The 24,563-nt window shown below is 45.7% G+C and overlaps 2 protein-coding genes across 2 annotated transcripts in view; one reads left to right on the plus strand and one right to left on the minus strand.

Annotated features, from left to right (window-relative positions):
- Window positions 1-3,319: 3,319 nt before the first annotated feature.
- Window positions 3,320-11,532, plus strand: LOC119389687 (ubiquitin recognition factor in ER-associated degradation protein 1). Its single transcript, XM_037657049.2, has 12 exons — window positions 3,320-3,423; window positions 4,320-4,437; window positions 4,748-4,780; window positions 5,140-5,261; window positions 5,759-5,889; window positions 6,802-6,874; window positions 6,947-7,015; window positions 7,721-7,798; window positions 8,828-8,869; window positions 9,313-9,401; window positions 10,467-10,545; window positions 11,383-11,532. The coding sequence occupies exons 1-12, from the start codon at window positions 3,325-3,327 to the stop codon at window positions 11,455-11,457; spliced, it is 1,008 nt and encodes a 335-aa protein (XP_037512977.1). The 5' UTR covers window positions 3,320-3,324; the 3' UTR covers window positions 11,458-11,532.
- A 1,034-nt stretch (window positions 11,533-12,566) lies between these two features.
- The window catches only part of LOC119389686 (sodium- and chloride-dependent GABA transporter ine-like), a 272,940-nt gene continuing 260,943 nt past the window's right edge, over window positions 12,567-24,563 (minus strand). Inside the window, 10 exon segments of the mRNA XM_037657048.2 lie at window positions 12,567-13,379; window positions 16,493-16,666; window positions 17,885-17,985; window positions 18,882-18,915; window positions 18,917-18,982; window positions 19,650-19,790; window positions 20,831-20,943; window positions 21,374-21,501; window positions 22,249-22,352; window positions 23,168-23,435. Coding sequence (XP_037512976.1) covers window positions 13,185-13,379; window positions 16,493-16,666; window positions 17,885-17,985; window positions 18,882-18,915; window positions 18,917-18,982; window positions 19,650-19,790; window positions 20,831-20,943; window positions 21,374-21,501; window positions 22,249-22,352; window positions 23,168-23,435 — 1,324 coding nt within the window. The 3' untranslated portion in view covers window positions 12,567-13,184.

Below are 24,563 nucleotides of genomic sequence, written 5' to 3' on the forward strand. Positions count from 1 at the left end.
ACCGCGGTCCCGGCACTTGCCGGTCACGAACGGCGCGCGCGTTATCAGCGTGACATAGCATTCTTGATAGGAAATTGACGAGAGCCGGGTTTTCAAGAAAGGAAACGCGAGCAAGCCAGATGACGATTATTGTTGTGTGGCAGAAATACTCCCCAAATAGTCGCTTTTTTCTTAGAGTGTACACAGTAAGAAAAAATCGAGTGTTTGGGGAGTATTTCTGCTACACAACAATAATCGTCATCCACCTCGCGTACTTTCCTCGCGTTATCACCGCGGTCCCGGCACTTGCCGGTCACGAACGGCGCGCGCGTTATCAGCGTGACATAGCATTCTTGATAGGAAATTGACGAGAGCCGGGTTTTCAAGAAAGGAAACGCGAGCAAGCCAGATGACGATTATTGTTGTGTGGCAGAAATACTCCCCAAATAGTCGCTTTTTTCTTAGAGTGTACACAGTAAGAAAAAATCGAGTGTTTGGGGAGTATTTCCGCTACACAACAATAATCGTCATCCACCTCGCGTACTTTCCTCGCGTTATCACCGCGGTCCCGGCACTTGCCGGTCACGAACGGCGCGCGCGTTATCAGCGTGACATAGCATTCTTGATAGGAAATTGACGAGAGCCGGGTTTTCAAGAAAGGAAACGCGAGCAAGCCAGATGACGATTATTGTTGTGTGGCAGAAATACTCCCCAAATAGTCGCTTTTTTCTTAGAGTGTACACAGTAAGAAAAAATCGAGTGTTTGGGGAGTATTTCTGCTACACAACAATAATCGTCATCCACCTCGCGTACTTTCCTCGCGTTATCACCGCGGTTCCGGCACTTCCCGGTCACGAACGGCGCGCGCGTTATCAGCGTGACATAGCATTCTTGATAGGAAATTGACGAGAGCCGGGTTTTCAAGAAAGGAAACGCGAGCAAGCCAGATGACGATTATTGTTGTGTGGCAGAAATACTCCCCAAATAGTCGCTTTTTTCTTAGAGTGTACACAGTAAGAAAAAATCGAGTGTTTGGGGAGTATTTCTGCTACACAACAATAATCGTCATCCACCTCGCGTACTTTCCTCGCGTTATCACCGCGGTTCCGGCACTTCCCGGTCACGAACGGCGCGCGCGTTATCAGCGTGACATAGCATTCTTGATAGGAAAGTGACGGGAGCCGGGTTTTCAAGAAAGGAAAGGCGAGCAAGCCAGATGACGATTATTGTTCGGAGACAAAAAGACGCCCCTTTTTCTCGGTCTTTTCTTAGAGTAAGAAAAAAATTGCGGACAGTTTGCATTAAGTTGCGCAAAGCTTCGCACAGCGAAGCATGGACCCATCGCCGCTCGTACGCCCCGTCAACCAAGTCCTTGCCGTCAACCGACACGTCTAGCTTCGAGATGCGCGGCTTCCTCCTCGGAGCTCGCAGCCAGGCTATGCACTAGACTGGAGGTTGCCGCGATGTCTCCGTCGGTGGGCGTGGCTTAGCTACTGCGTATGCGCGGCTTGGCCAGGTGGTGCGGTATCTGGTCGCTAGACGACGCGATGCTTGCTTCCTCTTTCTTTCTATCTTTTTTCTCTTTCTATTTCTTTCTCTCTCTTTTGTTGATGTTCTCTCTGTCTGTCTTTTTGTTTCTGCATTTCTTTCTCTCTTTCTCATTATTTCTGTGCTACGCTTTGCTCTCTCCCCTCCTCCTTTACCTCCTCCTCACAATCACATCTCGCCTCGTCATGCTTAATTCCCTTTCCCACACCCTTGCTATACTTTACTGTAAAAGGCTATGCTATGCTCTGCTAGCGTGCCTGGATAACCGAGGGTTAAGACGCTCGCCTTCGGATCGAGGGTACGCGGGTTCAAATACAGCCTCGTGAAAATTTTTTTTCGGCAAGAATTTTTCTCTTTCTTTATATCTTACATACCTTCCGTCTCTCTGTTTGTTTCTCTCTCTCTCTCTCTCTGCGTACTCGTTCTCAGGTAGCAGCACCGTGGCACATACCCGTTAAGACGATGATAGTTTTGTGCGATCGACTCACAAGGAACGATTTGCTAAACGGCTTCGCTGTTAAAAGCCAAGTATTTTGGGAGTATCACTTCGAGGTTTTTCTGCGACGGAACAATAATCGCATCCCAGGGGCGGTGGCAGAGGGGGGCAAGGCACCCCGCATAAGTTCCCCGCCTCCCAGCCCCCTCGAAGGGACTCACCAAAGTCCCTGAACGATTAACTTGTCGTGGGTGCCCCCCCAGTGAAAAAAAAATTCAATCAGCTCCGCTTCGCGGACACCGATGAAACAGCGAAGCTAGTGGCCTTCCCTTCGTCAGGCTAACGCATTTCTATGCTTTGCAAGTCTTTCAGATGTGTTGTATCACTGCTCTTTATGAAACACACTTTGTTACGCTTTGAGGTGGTTTTTATAAACACAAAGTATCACGGGACAGTGGTGTGACTATGGTAACGCGCACGCCATTTGTTGGACTAACTGTTGCCTTCTTCAATTTTAGTGGAAGTTGCGTGTCGTGGGATTTACCAAATTTCTGTGACAAATACGCGTTTATGATGATCATATAGTTTTTTGATAGGCCACACAAATTTCTGTGGCACATTAGGCTAACTGTTACCTTCATTATTAGTGGACCAGTGGTGAGTAGTGGGACTTACCCAATGTCTGTAGCGCATACCCGTTTATGATGCCCCATTAAGTGTTAAATTACCACGGATCCCGGACATGAAAGGCTCGACCAAGAACAGCTTTGCTGTTCAAAATCCTGGCGCCGCCGTTGCCAACATTTCTAGAACAAACTTCTAGAAACGCTGGATCTTGCGTCATATATTGAAAACTCGGCTCTCTTGACACTTTCCTATCAATAATGCTACGTCACGCTGATAGCGCTCGCGCCGTTCGTGACCGGGAAGTGCCAGGTCCGCGGTGATGCAAGGAAAGCACGTGCGGTAGATGTCACCTTTTCACAGATGGTGAACCCCCAAAAATACACTGCCGAGTCTGTGACGTCAGCCTTTGTACTCCCGCGCGCGACCCAGCATGGCGGCATTTTTCCTCTCAGGAGAAAAGGTCAATAGTATAGTCACTATAGTGTACTAATTATTCTAGTACACTATAGTCAATAGTCGCGTGGCATAAATACTTCCCAAATACTGTTAATTAATCGTCATCTACTTTACTCGCCCGATACTTCCCGGTCATGAATGGCGTGCGCGCTCTCAGTGTGACATAAAAAAGGTTCCGAAGGGTGCAATCTGTATTTTAAGCGCGTTTCTTGAAAAGATTTATAACTTGACAATGTTTTCTTTCCTTTGCGTTAGTTCGCGTTACGGCAGCGGCCAAAATGCGCGCAAAACTGAACCCTACTAGGCAACACTGTGCTCAGCTGTTTCGGTTTTTTGTGAATGGCCGTTCTCGTGAAATCGTCTTCGCTTTCAAAATGGTATGAGTCAGCGTTCTTTCATCACTTTACCGGCCAAAAATGTGTCAAAATACGTATGGCTAACTGTAGCACTGTCACACGAACGCAGTTTTTCAGTAGATCGTTGTTACTCTTCATTTTGCGCGCTTGTTTTGAGAAGTGGTTGTATGTAAACAACGCTCGTCTGTACTAGTGAATCCCCCGTTGCAAATTGTACTGTCTAACGTGCATCCTAAATATCCGCTATATCTGCCCAGAAACCAATTTTTTCGTCTCTGTTGAATATGAAGCGCTCGCGTTGTCCTGTTAATGCGATGTGACGCAAGCGCTTCCAATGGAGCCGCTAGCTGTGTTGACGCATTGAAGCTTGCTGTCAAGCTATCTCGGTCCGCTAAAAGAAATAAATATAGAGAAAAATGAGGGACTGGGAGGAGGGGGGTGCAAATAAGAGAGGTTATCGGGATTCTCTTAGAGTACAAGGTGTCTAGAGTACACATTTAAACATCGTATTCTGCATACGAAATCATTGGATCTACGTTGGCGTCTCTGAACTGCCAACACGTATATCTCCGGACGTATTGCAAGCGTGCAGACTTGCTGAAGTCGTTGAATGTCACTTACGAGGGGTACATAATGTGTTCTTAAAATACTGCTTTAGGAACGCCAAAGCATAGCGAAAGACATGAACATGTAGGAAGATGTGTTCCATATCGACACGTGTTCACTTAACGTCCGTGTCTTTTGTGCTCCTTTACCGTACCTAATGCGAAATCAACTAGCTCAAGATTCCGTAATACCTTCTTCTTCTGTGGATTGAACGAAACAGACATGTATTGTTCAGTGAGGCAGTTGGAATCCTTTGCCAAGAAACCAATTCTACGTTGCTAAACTTCGTGTGCATTGTTTCCTGTTTTCAGTTTCCGTTCAACATGTTTCACGATCACCTCGCCCGGCCGTTTAACACTCAGTACCGGTCGTACTCCGTGTCGATGCTTCCTGGAAATGAGCGGCAAGACGTAGAAAGAGGAGGAAAGAGTAAGTACCATCTTAGCCCGTTCCTTCCAGCAAATTTATTTTTAAACACTGTGGCAGAGCAGCGCGAAAAATGGGACAGTGAACACACAGGACACAGCGCTCAACCCTTGTTCATCTTTAAGTCATTCCTTGTGCTCAACGAAAGTGTCTTCGTGTCTTTTAAACTGTGGCCTATAATGCTTCAGCGTTTCTGTGCTACTTTTGGTGAACCTATAGACCATAACAGCTCGCATACACTGCTTCTTGTTTTTATGATTCTTGTTATGCATTCGGAAACCTAATGCTAAGTGTATTGTGCATTGCGTTCCAGTTATAATGCCCCCATCTGCACTGGATCATTTAAGTGAGTATACTTTCTGGTGTATGTATCTTCCAGTAGCATGTTGTACCTTCAACGACCATTCTCTGTTGTTGCTATTTAGTTACTACAGAGTGTCACATTGGTTCACTCTACAATGGTTTCACCCACTCTTCAGCGTATTATGCTTTTGGTGAAGTGCTATAATCGCTGCTTGTTGTTCACCGTAATGGGGAATGGGGGTAGTTATAATGACACATCATGCTTCAATTACTAGAAGTATAGAGAGTTGATGTGTCATGAAATATCTGTATGAAAACGGTTTCCTAACCATCTCGTCAGCCATTTATGTGTGCAGTGTTCCTCAGTAAAAATGACGGACAATCTTTTTTTTTTTCTTCTAGCACGTCTCAACATTGTCTACCCAATGTTGTTCAAATTGACCAACAAAAAGTCAAACCGTGAAACCCACTGCGGTGTTCTCGAATTTGTCGCTGATGAAGGCAAAGTGTACCTTCCGTACTGGGTAAGCATGTCCTTTTCTGGTTTGTCCTTTTTGCATCCATCCTTAGTAATGTGTTTCACTACCTACAATGACAAATAGATGATCAACATGTTATTCGCCTTTCTAAAGCAAATGACGTAAATTACCCGCCCCGGGGCTATAATAGTTATGGTACTCGACTGCTGACCCAAAGGCCACGGGATTTAGTCCCAGCCGCGGTGGCTGCATTTTGATGCGAAATGCTAGAGGCCCGTGTACTTAGATACAGGTGCACGTTAAAGAACATCAGATGGTCAAAATTTCCTGAGCCCTCCACTATGGTGTCCCTCGCAATCATATCCTCGTTTTGGGACGTAAAACCCCAACAATTATTACGTTAGTAAAAGACCTCAACTTTGCTGATTCCCATGAGTACAGACTAGAAAATGAAGAGAAGTAGTTTCTTTGGCACGTGCGTGCAAAAAAGAATGAAGCTTATGAAGTGCTTTTATTGATACTTTTGTTTCTTGTCTGTGCAGATGCAGAGGAACCTGCTGCTAGACGAGGGTGACATAGTCCAAGTAGAGAGCGCCACGCTTCCTGTAGCCACATTTTCCAAGTTTCAGCCCCTTTCAGTGGACTTCCTGGACATCACAAATCCCAAGGCTGTGTATCCTTGCAAATGCAGTGCTTGTTCGATCACTGAGCAATCACCGTGGTGATTGTGATGCAGGACATAGCAAAGGCAACGAAAGGAACGCTTGTGACTAGCGTACTTTGAGAAAGGAGACACAAAAGAAGGGGAATTTTTTCAAGGGGCTCGTTTGTTTGTTACACAACCAAATGAATCCCAAGTACAATTAGGCCAGGGAAAGCATAGGGGTCATTAATATTTGTCTTTAGCTGTAGTGTAGTAATATGGCGTAAATGGAAATGAATTAAAGTGGACGAAAAGTCACCCTTTCTATCAGTGGGATTCGAACCCACAACCTTCGAATTGTGCGTCCGATGCGCTTCTGTCCACTTTATTGGGTATTTCTGTATGTATAATCCCTGGGAGTGTTAACCATTGCCGCTCGTAGCCAAGGGGGTAAGTCTGGAACACTCTTTTTACTAGGGGGCATGCCCTAATTGTCTGTTAGATTCATTTGGTTGAGAAGGGAGACAGTAACATAACTACACGTTCAACGGTTCATGTGTCAACCTGATGTTGAATCTGATGTAAAGTTGATTGTGCAGACAGACACTGAATATTTTTTCTTTATTGCAAGTTTTTGTATGATTTGGTCTGTCCTTATTTAGCGCCAGTGTGGACCCTTTAGTAATCATTAATCAGCAATGCCATGTTTGTGTTAGGTGAATGACACACAGCGGCATGCGTAGAAATGGGCCAAACAGTTTGAATTGGCTGAAGTCAATTATTATCTCTTGTCAGTTAAGCAGCTGCGAATGACACTGAAAGCACAGCTGACCAATGAAAATGCTGAGATTCATGAGTTTGAAAATTTTCTAACAGCATACTGCACATTGTTGGTGCTTGTCTGCATGGCATGGCACACTTTCCTGAGCAGAAGCCACTCAGCTTGGAAAATGCATTGAGAAACTTCGCTTGCCTGTCGACCGGCGACATCATTGCCATCGAGTACAACAACAAGGTTGGTCATAGAGCACTGCAGTGCGTAGTTCTGGCTCTGACCATGCCATCTTTCGTTTGTCCTCACTCCTAGAACTACGAACTGTGCGTGCTGGAGACCAAGCCAGGCAAGGCGGTGTCCATCATAGAGTGTGACATGAATGTGAGTAGACTCACCGCCACCTTACATACGCTAGACACTACGGTTATGCTCCCAGAGAACTGGTGACGATGATGCCCTTCTTAGTTTTGTAAACACTTGGCATTTTTAATTGCGTTGTGCACAATCTGTGTGTGTCTTGCATTGAAGTTAGAAGACAGGCTTTGATCTATTTTGATCAAAGTCTGTCTTCTCATCATTGCAACCAGGGTATTTGACTAGCATTCAGAATTACTTTGATGGAGGCGGAGGGAGGGGGCTATTGGGTATGGCATGACTGCATGGCATACAATTCCCCTGCCTAGGTGGCAGCAACACCGACATGTAAACATGCAAAGTAAGTTTATGCTTACATGTTAATTTCACATCTACAAGCCATTAACAGAATAAAGTACTTAGAGCATTGCATTGTTTATGTCTCTAGTAATAAACACTTCTAAAAAAATTTATATGAAAATATATTAATTGAAACACATTGTACTGACTCCAGTGTGTTTTCAGTTCCGAAGGAAAGGTGTTATAAGCCTTTTTAATAAGTTCGCATGAAGTGTCAATAACATTCAAAGGCTTCATAGACATATAAACCTTTGATTGAAGTTGGATGTCGATCTGGATGCCGTGCGATTGCTATGTTTGAAGATCTAGAGCGTGTTAACTGTAACTAGAAGCTGTGCCTGGTGGCAATATCCTAGCTCACGCCTCTCGCAGGTTGACTTTGCACCCCCGGTTGGGTACAAGGAACCTGAGTCCAGGAATGCTCCAAAGGCGCAGGAAAAAGAGGCAGAGGTAAGCTGTGTTTCGGGGGACAATTGAACTCTCGTCTCTCGCTGAGTGTGATGGTACGGATTTATTGGCAATGAGAGATTAGCCAATGGACATGTGATTGAAGGTGAAAAACCATGAAAAAGAAAATGCGACGTTCACAAGCAAGATGATGACGTTATCCAGCCTATCTTCATTATCTTGCATCTGTTGGGATTGTTGATGGTGTTCGGCTTCAGTCAGATTCATCAGGTTCCAAAAAGAGAAGAAAGCTGGCTTGCAGATATGCAAGACTGCAGTAGCCGTAGTTCTGATTGCATGAGAATTGTTTTCGAGGCATTGAGTGCAGGACATGCTCCCACGGAGTCTGCAGTATAGCAATCGTAAGTTGACCAACACGATTACGCTTTTCAGCACTTCAGAATGCGTGTAACGGGTGATTGTATGAGACTCCAAAGAGAAAAATACCAAGTGGGTCTGTTCTTGTTAGTTACCCTCCATGACAGCACAAACAAATCTCCTCATGCTAAACCATGTTGATAAGCTAATGAGTGGTGATGCTGCTTTAAAGTTTACGTACCTTTTCACTGCGATGTCGTAGATTTCAGGGGTGTCTGCTTAGGCCTATTTCATTGTTTATTGGTGAAGATTGACCACATTGTCCTCTAAAGGAGCTGTACATTGTTTTGAGTGATTTTTAATGCTCCAGAAGTGCCCAAGTGCAAAAAAAAAAAAAAAACTTTGAAATCTTTGACAATACTCTTACACGGTCCTTGAGACTTCGCTGCTAAATCTTAAGAAATAAAAGCTAGTCCTTTATTTCCTCTCTGAGTAATCAACCACGAAATCAACAAAAGTAAAGTTTTCAAAGGATACTTTGTCAATCTAAACTGATTAGATATTACTACTCGTTAATGTCGCACAGGAGCCTTATCTTTGTGATGGTCAAGTCGCCACATGCTACAGCCAGAGGGAAGAATTGTAACTTTGGTTTGCTCTTCTGTCATTGAGTTCGGTGTTTCTTGTTATATTATGCTTGCTGCCTTCTTTCAGATGGACTATGCTGCCTTTGAGACGGAGCCCACTGGCTTTGTGGTGAGTTATCTCTCATGAAGTGGGTTTGTGTTTGTGATGTGCTTGCATGCTCAAGGTACCATTCCGCTTGCATACGTGTGTGCGGGCATGTCTGGTGAGTGAGCGCGTCTGTGTGTGGGCATCCGTTTGCCAACCATCACAGCCATAAAACAGTTATAAACCAACTGTCATGCGGCAATGTAACGGCTTACGATCTGTGTCTTTGCAAATTTGCTGACACAGCTCTTTCAATGTGTGCTTCAAGCTACATGTTGCCTCTGTGCCGACAGTTTAAGAGAAGATAGTGAAATAAACATTTACGCTAAGTCGAGGAGCTAAGCAAGTGCGCATTACATTATGTTTACGATCCCCTGCCTTACCCGAACACACTTGGTCACTTTGACGAAGAGGTTATGCTTTATTGATTGCTTTGATACAGTTAGACTGCTATATCTTTGTTTCAGGCATTCAGTGGCACGGGGAACAGGCTTGACGGCAAGATTCGGTGTCAAGAAGCAGCTGCAAACAGTGTGGTCAAGACTATTCCCAAAAGGTTTCTTTAACTTTCCTTTGTTTTCACTTTATGAATTTTTTTGTTTTGGGCCCTCTTAGTACCTCTCTTAAGATTCTGTGCAGTTATCCAGTTAAAGGTATGAGAATTGTTTGCCTAGACTTTAGTTTTCCCATAGCTGGTACCAAATAGAAATAATAAGCAGCCACAAACTCTTCCATGTAATGCACTGTTCTGGTTGTAACACTATGCTGAGGGTAACAGCAGGTCTCAGATGCCGAGCCCACTGGGGATTATCAGCTCGGCTGCGTGTGTTGACTGTAATTGAAGTGGGCACTCATTCAATGGGTGTGGGAAAGTGCCTGCAGGAGAATGCTTAGAGTACAAAAGAAGTGCTTTTTCGACAGCGACCTTGGCGATAACCAATTGCTACGCCCTATTCATGCTGTGTGCACACGGATAGGGCGTAACCCGTTGCTTCACAGTATCCATACAGCAAGAGAAAGGGGAACTCTGGAGGATAGCACTACTGTAACACACCATTCTCAGCAGTGTTTTCAGGGCAGTGTGTCGACAGCTGGCTATCCTTATAGGGTGATGATGCTGTATGATGTGAAGTGAGCTGTCTGTCTTTTGCAAAAGTTCTGGAAGAGCCAAGATGAAAGGGTGGTCACCTGTTGTGGGTTAAGTACCTTTGGCTAGGCTGGCCAGAAAGTATGGCCAGCATCGGCCTGTATGTTGTTGGCTGTGTGTATTCCAACATGTCCAGAACGTAGTTGCATAAAATCTTGGGTACGATTGTGTCACCGAAAGTGATTGCACAGGAATACTCCTCTAGGACAGACCTTTCTCCATTGCAAAGCTTTCCTTACGTCTCAAGAATCTGTATTAGTTTTCTTTTGTGCTACTATGTAGTACTTACAGGTGGGTTGTGCTTCTTGTCTTCAGTGAAACATTCTCTGGCTTGCAGATTTTCGCAGTAATTATTTGCTCGATGAACGCTGAAGCACTCACAAAATGAGGCATCTTAACGAAGCCATTTTTAACACTTTCAGTTAACGCAAGCCCAGCATTAATGCATGTCCTGATCATTTTCTCACTTTGCAGGGGCATTCCAGACTATGACTACGTCATTGGCACTCTGCGTTTCATCCGGACAGCTCGGCCAACTGTAGAGGATACAGACGTGAGTTTATAAGATTTTATTGTCAAGGATGAAGCACTTACTGGCAGCGTCACTGTCATTGCAGTTCTTTGTGAATAGATCATTGCCATGGACTGCAGCCACAATAGCTATACAGTCACAGTCATAACCACATCATCAGATGAGGATAAAGTCAAATATGCATTAATATTGTCAGTTGCATGCCTTTTTTGCCTCCTTGCTAGTGTCTTATTTTCACCAGATGATAACTCCTGTTAAGTATTGCTTCCAGCTAGATGCACCTACTCTATTAGAAAATTCTGGAATGTTGTCCTAGGTCTTGTAGCAAAAGAGCCTTGTCTTATCAAATTTTGGGCAGCACTAAACTCTTACACAATTTTGGACGTAGGCAATGCCATTGGTAGATACTTCACAATGTGCTGTCTGCCTGTATTACGGCTTGAAAGTCACGCATTATGTCCAAGTGTGTTTACTAGTGGACAGGGCTTGCTAGAATGCATAATGAATTCTCTGTCTTGTTTTAAGTTGTACGTATGACCCTCGGCTTGTTTTTCGCTAGGTTCTTTTTGTTGTTGATAGTAGCTGCTCTAGCATTCTTAGTATTGGGTATTTTCTATTGAGAAATGCAATGCTTAAATTTTCCACCAGAAGTTCTTTTAGAAAAAACACAGTAGCATACTGTATTTTACTTATGTTTATAGTTCGTACATACTTGACCGAATATCTACTGCATGCTTCTCGCAGTTTTAATGCGTAAGTGGTAATGCTGTTATGTAGGTAATAGGCAGCATTGGTATCGTGCATCTCTGACTGAAACATTGTTCTTGTCTTTCTGTGTGCTTCTTTCATCTCCTTTAGGCCAAGGCTAAAGACGAGTTTTCAGCCTTTTCAGGCAAGGCGCATTCTCTGAGACAGCAAAAGACCCTGAAGTGAACTAGTGTCGGGATGATTAGGCACAAAACATGATTGTACATGAAACACCAGCTGAAATAAAATTTACACATTTTATACGATTTCTGTTTTTATAATCTTTCACAGCGAGCAGCTACGCTTATAACCTATCACGGGGGTTCAAGAATTGGGAAGTGTAACGAATTTGAACCTTCTTATCGTGCAGTTGGAACCGATGTAAAATACCTTTGTTACACTAGTTGTTATGGTTGAACACTGAATATTACTAGAGCTAGAAGACTTGCCTTCACTTTCCTTAGCAGCATATTTGTTGCTCGCTGATAATATATCATTACATTCATGCTCATTATTGAGATTTGATATTTGATCACTTCACATATTGCAGTGTCCCTGCTTGATCCTTTAAATGGCTGAAGAAGTGGCTTACGTAAAATATTCTGTGCAGTTGTACTAACTGATGCTGACTATAGTACATGTTTCATAACTATTCATACATAAAGTTGTCAGTTTTATACACACTGTTCAGCAACAATACCTTGATTTGGACGAGTTGGTTCACCTCTGCAGAGTGCATAAACAGCACAAACAATGAGGACTATGTACCCTGCAATCTGTTCAGTTACATAAATCAGTAATCTGGATTTTGTCTTGGATACAGTGGCTTTAGATTTGGGAAAGTGTGGCTTTGCCAAAATGTGATGCAGCAAAGCTTCAGTTTTGAACTAGTTGGTCATGCATGCTTGTGCAAACGTCTAGGTGCTATGAAGACAAGGAGCACTAGACAGGACGGGCACTTAATCCTGTCTACATTGTTGTTCTTCACGCCCACATGTTTGCGCAAGTCTGCCAAACCTAATAACTTTGTTTTGGATTGGTGCTTAACGTGCATTATGTAAACATCTGGAAAAACACTGAACTTTGGACGGTGTACACAATGTCCTGTTTTTTTTTCTTTGTCAAGTTCACTTTTGTGTATTTTGTGCGATGGAACAGTATATGTGCATTTCACTATGTGCACCTATTTCTTACCCTTTATTATCGCCGATTTCCATTGCAACTAAAGTTAACCAACTTTATAGTTTGCTGAACGTCTAGAAACATGTTCACACACTTGGGCAATAGCCGCAGGCAACACTTGAAATACTGTTTAATTTCTTACTATAATAATAGTCTGTTTGCCAACAGTCGTAACTTGGCAAAAGTCTCAACCGGCACTGGCATGTGACCAGGTTCACATTGTGCGAAGTTCCATTCGGTGGCGATGTTCCTTACGATGTGCTGGCAGCCAATCACAATAGAGCTTTGCCATTGGCCACAGTATGGCTGAGCAAGGACGATCACAATTGTTGACCTTTGCAGATTCGTACACAACGCACAATGGAGGATGAGCACCATACGAGCAGTGCACACAAAAAAAAGTGATTTGTGGAATGTTCCAGTGATACAAAAGGAAATGCACAGGAAGCACCGAAAGCGTAGTTTAAGAGGTCTGTAGTGCGCGTCACCATCTAAAAGTCTCCGCAGCACTTCTTTTTCTCTGTACACTAGTAGAGTTATAGATAGAGGCACTTGAGCAGCAATCACTCTTGCTAAAGCACTGGTGAGCTTGGCTATGGACGTGGCTCCGGAGTCTGAAGTCTGCGCGCCTGTAGTGCGAAGCCGCCGAGTCTTGAGGCACGGTCGATGCTGCTATTGTGCGTCAGTGCCTCAGTCTAGACTGGCTGTGACCGTGGTTGCTTCCTCGTGCATCACACGCCGGTCTCGCCGCTTCTGCCGTACGTCTTGCGAGGCTTGACCGTCTTGGTGGTCGTCGTGCCTCCCACTTGGCCGTTGCTGCTTGTGGTCTTGTTAGTGTTGTTGATGACCACCAGGGGCTTGGGCTCCCAGTAATAGTCGCTTGGCGGTTCCACTTCCATCTGGGGCTCCAGAGCCTCCCGCACCCGCTGCACAGTGGAACGCAGGCATTTAAGATTGCATCTCAACTTGAACACTGATGCCCATACACGTGAATTGCTACGGGAACATAGTTATGTGCTGTGATTTGAGACGTCCTGCTTATTACCTAACCTTTATGCTACCTCAGATTGCAGGACTTGCAGGTTTGTGTGTGTATGCGAGAAAATATTCAATGTACCCCATTTTCCCTACCTGTTATGTACCGATGGAAAGGGTGATTTTTTTGTCCCCTTTAATTCCTTTCAATTTGGGTCATGATCATTACACTACAGTTAAAAAAAAACATATAATGTACCCTATGCTTTCCCTGGCTTAAGTCTGTTGGTTTCATAGGGTGTGTCTAACAAAGAAACGAGCCCCTCGAACAATTCCCTTTCTTTTGTACATTCATAATCATATTGCGGTTTTGGCACGTAAAAAACCCAGAGCTTAAACATTTTATCCCCATTTTTTTTCTCTCTGGAACCCATCAGCAGGGTTCTACAACTTAGACTACGTTTTGTATGTTAGTACAGCCAGACCTGTAGAAATTTGCGGTCATAAGCGCGCAAGAAGAAAAGTTCATTCTGCAGTCTAGCATCACTGCGCTGCGTAAAGTTCAGGAAAGTGAAGATAGGTCCTACTAGAGCTGAGCACGGGCCGTATTTCCGAGCCCGAGCCCGGCCCGGGCCCGCTGACTTTGTCGAAGGCCCGCCCGAGCCCGACGGCAAAGGGCTGCGAGCCCGCCCGGCCCGGCCCGACATACCAAAACACAATCCCGGGCCCGGCCCGGCCCGGCTTTTTGAAGGTTCGCTGTGGAAACAAAACATCGTTTTCCGCTAATTTGGCATTTTATTGAGAATATAAAATATGATCAAACGACACACGACGAACAGTCTCTATTGCACAGATTACAAATTGTCGTGCAAAAACAGCAAGCAGTCCACCGATTCCGGCTTCAACGATGTGCAGCGCTTTTTCATTATATTGGCCGCGAGATCGAGCGGAGTCGCCGCCTGGCGGATACTGGCTGAAGCGCACCTAGTGTGGATTGCTCCCTGCGTCGTCTGCTAGCCACGTCGTGTTTGCATGTGCGCGTACGTCCTGCACGTTCTCAAAGGGCGGTTTATTCTGTTATGTTAGCGCGAGTTTACTGCTCGTACGTATACATAACATGGTGTGCAGGAGCAAATGGGCTTGCTCGGCTGCATGCGCATTGTAATAAGATCAGTGATCGCGACTTCCGAGAGGGCTGTGTATTGGTGTCGTACCCTTCGTTCGCCAGAATCATTTCAGTGTTGGTGCCGCTTTCTGGTTCAAGCACATCCTAAAGTGCACTTGGCATAGCCCCAAACGTGAGGAGCATTAAACGTGAGGAGCATTAGTGTGTGAAGGTACCGCTTTAGCGTTGATAAACAAAAACGAGGCTCTACGCCATGCACCTTCGAGTTGATGTTGTGTTGATGTTAGGTGTATAACTGCGACACTGTAGTTCATCGGTTATGCGATGATCTTTAGTTATGTTTAAGATGTCCATTTATTGTAGTGGTCCCGCTACAGCGAAACATTTCTATCACGTGAAGTCTGACACTTCGGTACTCTAACTGTACCCTAAGAAAAAAAAAAAACAGACAATGGAATGACACGGCAGTGATAAAACAGAGTTTCCGCGCACAATTTTAACTTGGGGCGAAATTTATGCAGAACCACCCGTGTGCTTAGATTTAGGTATGCTTTGAAGAACCCCGATGATCAAAATTAGCCCCGACGGCGTGCCTTACATTTCTGTCGTATAATTTCACGCACAACCTCATCCTTTTTTTTATATTATCTTGAGCATTTGTGTGGAGTTGTTAGAAACTGATGGAAGGCAGCGGACATTATTAGATTGAAAAAAAAGTAAAGACAATTATTCCATAAAACAACCGGACCTTTGTTGCATCACTGTCGTGCACGTAATCAATCGATCACAGCTCTGTGCTAAACTCTTACCATTGTATTCTATTACTGGAGCAAGAACAAGTGCGCACGCGTTGAACGACTCCGTGGCGCTAAGGCGCTGTCAATCACGTAGCTTTCTTGACTAAACTTATCAACTGCTCTACATTTCATGAAGAACTGAACAATACAAAAAATGCCCATGTGTATTCGCGCGAACAGTGCTGTTGAACTCATTGCAGAGGAATAAGGGCTGGTATACAAAAGAACAAGAAGTAAACATTTAAGTAGTTCAGTCGTGCTACAGCAGTGCGTAGTACGCATAACACAAGCTAAACACGTACAGAGAAAACAACCAAAAACGTCATATAGTGCGTAAGCGCAGACAGTCATCCAGGGCGAGCATCCTTTTCATCGGCAGATTGCGCTTCTCTTACTAGTAATAGTAACGTTGGATGATCTTTGTGCATAGATTCAACAATGAAGAGCGTATATATTACCAGTAAGCTGCAATCAACGCATTTTATTCGCCGACAATCGGCTCAAACCGCTCACAACGAAGCGCCGCTCTGTGCATTTGTATACGCGCCGCCGAAGGCCTCTCCACACTAACGCGGCGACGGTGCTGCCACCTATAGGTCGATCTCGCGGCCAATAGCCCGCCGAACTGAAGGTACGTGCGCTGCTTGCACTCGTCGCCGGAATTGCTAATATCTTTTTTGCCAGCCTGGCAAGCTTGGCATATCTCTGCTGCTTGTTTTCTCCAGAAGACAAAAACTTCAGATGGACAGGAGGGCGATTCCATAGAGAGATAATCGGAGAGCTCATCTTTTGTAACTGCTACATTCTCACCACTGTCGCTCCTCTCGCTGAACAACTGCAATGGAAAGGAAAAGCGGGAAAGGCGCTGTATGCGTGCTGGAAAACAATTCCCACTCATTCTTTATGTTTCGGGCTTGAGTCGGGCTTTGCGCCGAGCCCGAGCCCGGCCCGATAAAACTCCAAGTAGCCCAAGCCCGGCCCGGGCCCGAGGTGAAAATGCGTCGGCCCGCCCGAGCCCGGCCCGCGGGCCGGGTCGGGCTCGGGCTTTCGGGCTACCCGGAGCCCGTGCACATCTCTAGGTACTACAGCTCTGGCTTGCATCTTAAGTGAGAGTTTGTAGTAGCAGCAGTCAGTTACTGACCTCTATGATGCCCGACGCCTGCGTCCTGTGGAGTGCCTTTACTGCAAACACAGGCACCACGCTGGCGATGAGGCCAAACAGCACCCATCCCACAATGTCCACCCACATGGGGAAGTGCTGCTTGTTGCGGTAGCGCAGGCGCGTCAAGGACATGCCCCCGCACACCATGATGGCCTGCGTAACAAAGAGTTTGGTCACTTACACATTCAGAGCTCTACAACGTGCGCAGTTTTAGAAATCGGCTTCTGCCTGTATATAGCACAAATATCCATCGGCGGTGACACCGCAGCCAAAATTTTAATTCTGAGGCATTCGCAGCTCCTTTATTGCGTAAGCATTTCAGGGCAAGCTACTTCCCAAATATAAATAGCAAAATACTGAACAGGCAAGGATATGGAGACAGAGGTCTCAACAAAGGGTTTCATTTATGGAACAGCACAGCTACTGCGGCAAGTAGCTCTATTATACAGTTGCTGTAAAAAGCTCACAGTTTCGCCGCAAGGCCAAAGCAATGAACGCGATAGCAACAAATTGGAATGGCATACGGAGAAAGGCCAGCAGCTCATTCCTTTGGCAAACATGGCCGCTGCAGCGGGCGAAGTGACCTTCGTGCGGTCTATGTCTTCAACGCAAATGATGACAACAGAACACGTAGAAAACTGTGAGCCATCTGTTGAATCCCACATAAGAGATAAGCGTGTCGAGCATAGGCGACCACGCCTTGTAGGTCAAAGTACGGAGCCGAAGGCGCGCAATCCCACTCCGGCGAAAGACGGGCGGAGCGACGCCCTTTGGCCCTTCGCGTCATCCCGCGGCAGTGGCGTAGCCGGGGAGGAGGGGGGGGGGAGCTGCCCTTCCCCGAAAAAAACTTTACCCATGGAATACAGAGCACAAGATGACACCGACCCCACTTATTTGCCCAGACGAACTGTCGGATCAAGGAGGTGTCACCCCGCCCCGGAATAATTTTTCTGCCTACGCCACTGGCCCGATGCTCTACCACTGAACTACGGCGGCGGTCATCATCCCGTCCACTTTTATGGGGTTATATATATAGCAACGGCAAAAGCCCGACGAGATAGTTCATATAATTACTATCGCAATAGAAGAAAGCAGGACGGCACAGCTAACCACGAGTAACTACACCATGTGAGAGAACATATCTTTGTTCGCGGACAAGGTACACTTTGCTGCGTAATGACTCGGCGAAGGCTACAAGGTTACATAACTGGACACCGTTTCAAACGTTTCGCCGTAGCGCGAGAGACGAAGGCTTGCTCAGGCTCACTCATACTAGACGTGTCGTCCATCTCTGAGGCCGTGGTACAACGCACACCGCGACTCTCCGCGTACCCCTTCAGAATTGAGTGGCGTTGATAGGATAATACTCACCACAAATACAAGGGGCGTTATGAGACCCCAGCAGATCCTGAGATAGATGTATGGCACGTGATGCATGATTTCGGTTTGGCCACTCAGTAGGTTGTGGCCGCCTGTGAACGAAAAAACGAACATAAAAGAATTGAGAATTCGCGCATTGCAGTACATCGTTAAGTTTGATGATTCGTGTCTAGCTAAATGATTTTTATTTGTAAACAATGCTACAGTTAGGGTCTCTTAACTGCAGAATTTGATAGCCAATCAGTAAAATCCACTTCACTTGATGAAGAACCTCGGACTTTCCCGCAGGCAGTTTCGCTGTACAACGAAGTTATAAGGCAAGTGAGAATGCACGTTTTCGCCGAATCCATCACAGATACGCGACGACCGTCGTCAGTTTATTTCTTCCTGTATAAGAAGAAGGCCTCATTCTAACTAGACTCGTGTACGAATGTGTTTGCGTAGAGGCCGGCCACGTGTCTAACGTGCTATAATTTATAGAGCACATGTAAACATATACTGAAGGACCTTTTATAACCATCACTTGCACCGTCTTAGAAAGATAACAGTGCAGCGTTACGAGAATTCATGCTAACGAATGCGTACAAGTGCCCCTGGGTTTTATAATGTAAACGATGCGAACTGCTGAGCTAAGCGGGGTCGGCGTCAGGATTTTTTCTACTGGGAGGCACCCACGACGAATGAGTTCCTTCGGAGCGCCACGGAGGCAGGGAACATATGCGTTGTGTTTTGACTATGTTTGCTCTTTTTTGGGTGTACTGGGGGGTGGGGCAAAAGGGACAAGGGGGGGGGGGGTGGCGGCTAATATGCCATTTTCTTTCCTCCCGTTAAACGCAGATAGTCCAGAGATAGTCCAACACCAGGTTCAGACTAGAAGTAACACCATTGCATAAGTCCACTTCAACTGCGCACGTGTGTCATAGCTTTTTCATCGCGCTGGTCTTGGGCGTAATGGCTGTGTGGTTCAAATATTATAATCGCCACTCACCGTAGAACCAGCCGAGCGCACAGAGCTCGAGGAAAAGCGATGAGTATCAGTGAGAGCACCGCCACGTAGTAGTCGGTCATTTGGAAGTAGTAGATGCCACCCTGCAAGCAGTCGCGAACAATTAGTTTAACACTTGCGCATAGCTACAACAATCAAAGACTCACTCACTCACTCACTCACTCACTCACTCACTCACTCACTCACTCACTCACTCACTCACTCACTCACTCACTCACTCACTCACTCACTCACTCACTCACTCACTCACTCACTCACTCACTCACTCACTCACTCACTCACTCACTCACTCACTCACTCACTCACTCACTCACTCACTCACTCACTCACTCACTCACTCACTCATGCGTGCACAGGGTTCTCATTATCGGGGAAGCAAGGGGGGCAGGGGAAAGGGCAACATTTTCAAACGAGAATAAAAAAATGTGGTTGCGAATTGTCTTTCGATATTTATTTGCTATTTACGCGACCTTTCGAGTTTCGAGCCTCGCGCGAACCAAACATGTCTTCGTTATATCCGATATTGCGGCGGCTTTCTCGTTTTGGGTTTCGTTCTAAAACGAATAAATGTCACTGAAATCGAAGCGGGACCAACCGAAGTTCGTCTTTAGTTCTCTATAACCGATAATTCGCTATATCAGTGTTCATTATAGGGAGGTTCAACTATATCAGCTGTACAGCGACACGTGCATGCGTTCAAACTACGGCAATTAAGTCAATGAAAGAAGGGGTAATGATATTATTTCTTGCCTGCGTGATGTATACGATGCTGGTGATGAAGCAGGCGACGCAGATGAAGAGCAGGAAGAGGCCGTGACCTTGGAATCTCTGCTTGATGAAGCGGCCATAGGACTCCTCCAGGGCCTGAACCACTGTGCTAGCGATGGTCACCTGTGAGAGTACAATATACGCAGCCCTAGTCTCGTATATCCTTCTAATTGTTCTTGATTTATGTTAACGATTTTCCTACTAGCGTATCAGCCAACATCCGAATGTTTACTGACGACCGCGTCACTTATCGAACTTTCAATAGCGCCCTCGACCATGAAAAAGCTTTAAAGATTTATCTTAACCACATCTTATACTGGTGCGACCAATTAGCGCGTTCGATATCCCGGAGTCCTACCTACTGGTTGGAGTTGAGCAGCACGGACTCGTTCCGAAAGAGGCGAGTCCAAAGGACAGTTCCAAAGTATGCGATCTAGTATATAACGCGGCTTTATCGCCGCGATGGGCGCAGGAGGGAGAGTATTGAACGGTGTATATGTGAGAATACACTGCCAGATTGGGGAAGGAGGGCGTGTGCAACCAGCGTCAGATAATTTCCTGGGTCTTAGTTAAAGGAACACTAAAGTGAAACAAATTAACTTAGATTGATAAAGTATACTCTCAAAAATTTGGTGTCGTTAATTTGACCACCATAGGTTCGCTAACAGATGAGAAAAGTCAGTGTCAAAAGTTTCACTTACAAATTTTCCGCCGACATCTCCGATGGTGACGTCACGTATTTCAAAGTGTTTTTTTTTCGTATTTTGGCCACATTGGCTCAACGAAATTTCCTGAAACTTGGTGTGTTAAGTCTCTGGCTCCCCCAGAAAACAATGTACGTCATTTTTAGCGATTATGAACTACGTAGGCCCTAGTAGATTACGTCAAAATTTATGACGTCACGGCGACTGGTGCGGGAACTTCAAGGTGGCGTCGCCACCCTCATTTTCTTTTTGCGCGTTTTCTCGCTTACATAGCGTGGCGTTTTTGATATCGCGAAAGAGTAACTTACTAATACGAGAAAAATCGCTTTTCTCTTCAGCGTCCCTTTAAAGCAGCGAACCGTCCTGCTACACGGCGATTCGACGGGACCAGCTACTAGATGCTCTCGGTACATGACGAATGCCTCTTTAGTGCGCTCTGTAAATGGGAGAGTGTCTCACCTGTGAGTCCATGGCGACGCAGATGAAGAAGAAAAAGAAGAAGACCGCCCAGAACGTGGGAACCGGCATGTTGCGGATCACCTCCGAGTACACCACAAACACGATACCAGGGTCTGCATGGTTCAGACATATGCAGAGAGATGCCAAAATTTGGTGTTGAAAGAGAGAGTGAAAGAGCCATATTTGGTATTGACAGATTGCAGGAAACCAGCTTATAACCTAACAATCTGCGCGCCAAAGCTTTCCTGAATTTTGTGCGTGCATGACTTCTTCAAGGCTGACATGGCACGCTGGGTGGCTATTGCCCGCTTCACCGTTTCAGAATGAGAGTAATCACAAGGCAACAAATAAGGCAGTGCTGTAATTTTGGATGTACTTATGTGCGGTCTGTGTGTAATAACAGTTAGTTGCATGTCTGCGCTTGTCCTTGCGTCTTGTTATGCGGTCGATAGTTTGCGCAGTTTGTCTTTTCGGTAAGATGCATCAACTCGCCCAACAACGAGTTCTTCTAAAGTGCATGGGTGGTTAGCGAAGGAAGCTCACCTTTGTGCAGAAAGGGGCTGTCAATCCTCTGGCGCCAGCGGGCGCAGATGTGGCCGATGGTGCCGAAGACGACGCAGCCCACCACCAGGACTGTCAACGTGTTCACAAACACAGAAATCACCGTGTCTCTGTGTCAGTGTGCAAGCAGATGCAAGACACGTCAGCTCCGCTTCGCAACCCACTGGGAAACGTAATCTCTCGCGGAACACTAAACGTAACAGGAGACGGTGCGAAACAGCAGCTTTTGGGACTTTGAATAGGGCACTAATTAAATTGTTTCGAAATCGAGACACACCATTAATAATAATAATAATAATATCTGGGGTTTTACGTCCCAAAACCACGATATGATTATGAGAGACGCCGTAGTGGAGGGCTCCGGAAATTTCGACCATCTGGTGTTCTTTAACGTGCACCTAAATCTAAGTACACGGGCCTCTACCATTTCGCCTCCATCGAAATGCGACCGCCGCGGCCGGGATCGAACCCGCGACCTTCGGGTCAGCAGCCGAGCACCGTAACCGCTATACCACCGCGGCGGACACACCATTAATAATACAAGGCCGTTGTATGTGCAAGGACGTTGTATGCAATAATGCAAGGACGTTGTATGCATTCCGCAATAGCGGATATAAGTACTTCACGTCCGCATTATTGAACGACTTACACTTTTTAAGCACAATTGACACTACCTAATGAAAATGAGTGACAAAGTACGGACAACACATCTTTACAAGTATCTTTTGCAATATCTGCACGAAGTGGGGTTGCATGCCTATAATAAATTTCATTAACACCGTCGCTCTACATTGACCGTCGCTCTACATTCCCTTGAAAGAGAGAAATATAAAGGAGATAGTGAGCATGGTTCTTACCTCATTAGGCTGATCTGGCGTTTGTTTTTTGAACTGACGACGTAGTTAGAGCCGAGAGTTAGGCCTAGTGAGTGAATGGTTTGCGCCAGAGCGAATATCCATAGCTGCGCAGATGTCAAAAAAGAAACGAAGAAAAAGAAGAACAGAATCAAATAATCTGTTTCGTTGAATTCCTAAAAAGGGTGGTTCACGGGGAGATAGAAACTTGAAGAGCTGAAAAACATACAAACGCTAAGGTAGGCAGTCGCAGCTTTGAAGAACACAAGTCCGCTTGTGGAAACGATGGCTCCAGCCCCCGTGTTCAAGAATTTTTCCTGTTTCGTTGAATGTCACTTAATACATAATTTTCTGCAGATCACATTCACCCGGCAGCCAAGCGATTTAGTCAGCTGAGAATAGTGCTGACACCGTATATGCGAAACTTCCTAGTCTACCAGGTGCAGGCGCTGCTCGTGTTTCACTGTCAGTGTTCGTATACGGAACTGATAGAAGTAGCATTCTCTTCAATGCGTTGTGTGGAAGTTAACAAAGTTCGTACATCGCAAAGACGTCGAATATGCGACACCCCCTACACTCCCACAGAGATAGGATGAATGTATATCTCATTAAAGTATAATTAAAATAAATAATAAAGAATTACCTACACGAAAAACAAAGGACATTACGTTTTAAAAACTGCATCACTCTTTCCATATCTGCAGCGCGAGACGACACCGCAGAGAAGGAGGCTCGCAAGACACCTTCTTGTGCCTTCTTCTCTGTGGTGTCGTCTCGCGCTGTAAATATGGAAGCTAGAAGCCAACTCGCCCAACATTATGTTTTGTGGAGGATCACCCCACTGTACGTAACAGGTGCAGAAAAAAAAAAAAAAACTCGACATCGACGTTTCCAACACGTGACCACGTATGGAAGTGCTCACCCTGGCGCTCTTGATGGCCTTGATGTTTGGTTCGAACATGTACATGATGCCCTCGGTAGCGCCATCCAGCGTGACGACGCGAAGAAGGAAGGCGAACAGCACCAGCATGGGCGCCAGCGACAGCACGTACTTGATGCGGCCGCTGAAGAACGTGTGCTTGCGCAGCGACACGTACATCAGGCACAGGCACAGACCGACCGACGCCAGAAGCTCCCAGCGGACCTCGCCCGGCGAGTCGATACCGCTGCTCATCTCCAAGAGCTTGTGGCTGCGTCAAACGAGTCGCGATGTTGAGGATGCAAGCGTAGCAGCAGCAGGCATAACGTGCGTTACAACCAAAAAATGGGTTTATTTCCCGAAGTCAAAGGTTGCACCTCGACACCTCCACTGTCACTCCCCCCGAAGAAGGAATCGTGTTGGTTCCGAAACGTCGGAAAATAAACCCATTTTTTGGTTGGAACCTTTTGAAAGTCTTAATCAATTAACCCAACCAGAGGGGCAGCTGTCAAAATGTTCAGCTTTACGCTATTTGTACGAATGTTAGAATGTCTTTTTGATGTGTCTGCACAGGCGTAGTGGGCGTCTCTGTAAAGCTGTCTTTGCCGCATTAAGACATAGGATGCGGAGAAGCCTACTTTTGTAAGTTGTTTCTTTAGTCAACGCCTCCTCTGCTCCGGCGAAGAGGTTTACTACGTATGAATGCAACCTTATAATTTGTCACTAAAACAAAAAAGTGATTTAATAGTCAAAATACATAAATAAAGTTCATTTAAATATCTCGCGTGAACATCGGCATGCGTGGTGACGTGTCCGCACATATGTGGGAGGGCCCCCTTTAAATGTGTCTCCTCTGCATCACGATAAGCAATGCGGAAAAGCATCCTTTCGATGTTTTTTTTTTTCGATTTTCAGAAGAAGGTATCTACAGTCGGATTTTAGATTCTAGATTTTAGATTTTAGGACTTTAGATTCCCCGCCCAGATTACAGATTCGCGGCGGTGCATTGCCTCCGCGACTAAAGAAACAGCCCCGCTCATGTACTCAACGATGTTCTCCGACAGCGGGGTCACTGACTGTGCGTTATATGACGTCAGTCTAGATCACGCGCTCATTGGTGCAGCCTTGTGAGAATCTGCCTTTGAGGTGGAAGTGCAGTTGCATTCTGAAGTTCTTTTTCTTCGTTCAGCGAACTGGGAGCGCGGAAAAAACACAAAGGAGCGCTCGTCTTATGTGGCTCCTCGCTTCGTCCTTTGTGTTTTTTCCGCGCTCCCAGTTCGCTGAACGAAGAAAATGAATTACCAACTGGCCCACCTTTCGATCCTCCTGTTCTGATGTTCTACCACACTACACGTGTGCACGTGACCATTTGTGTTTCCACCACGACAAAATATGTAAT

The sequence above is a fragment of the Rhipicephalus sanguineus genome, chromosome 4 (genome assembly GCF_013339695.2).
Source record: "Rhipicephalus sanguineus isolate Rsan-2018 chromosome 4, BIME_Rsan_1.4, whole genome shotgun sequence".
Classification (NCBI taxonomy): Eukaryota; Metazoa; Arthropoda; class Arachnida; order Ixodida; family Ixodidae; genus Rhipicephalus; species Rhipicephalus sanguineus.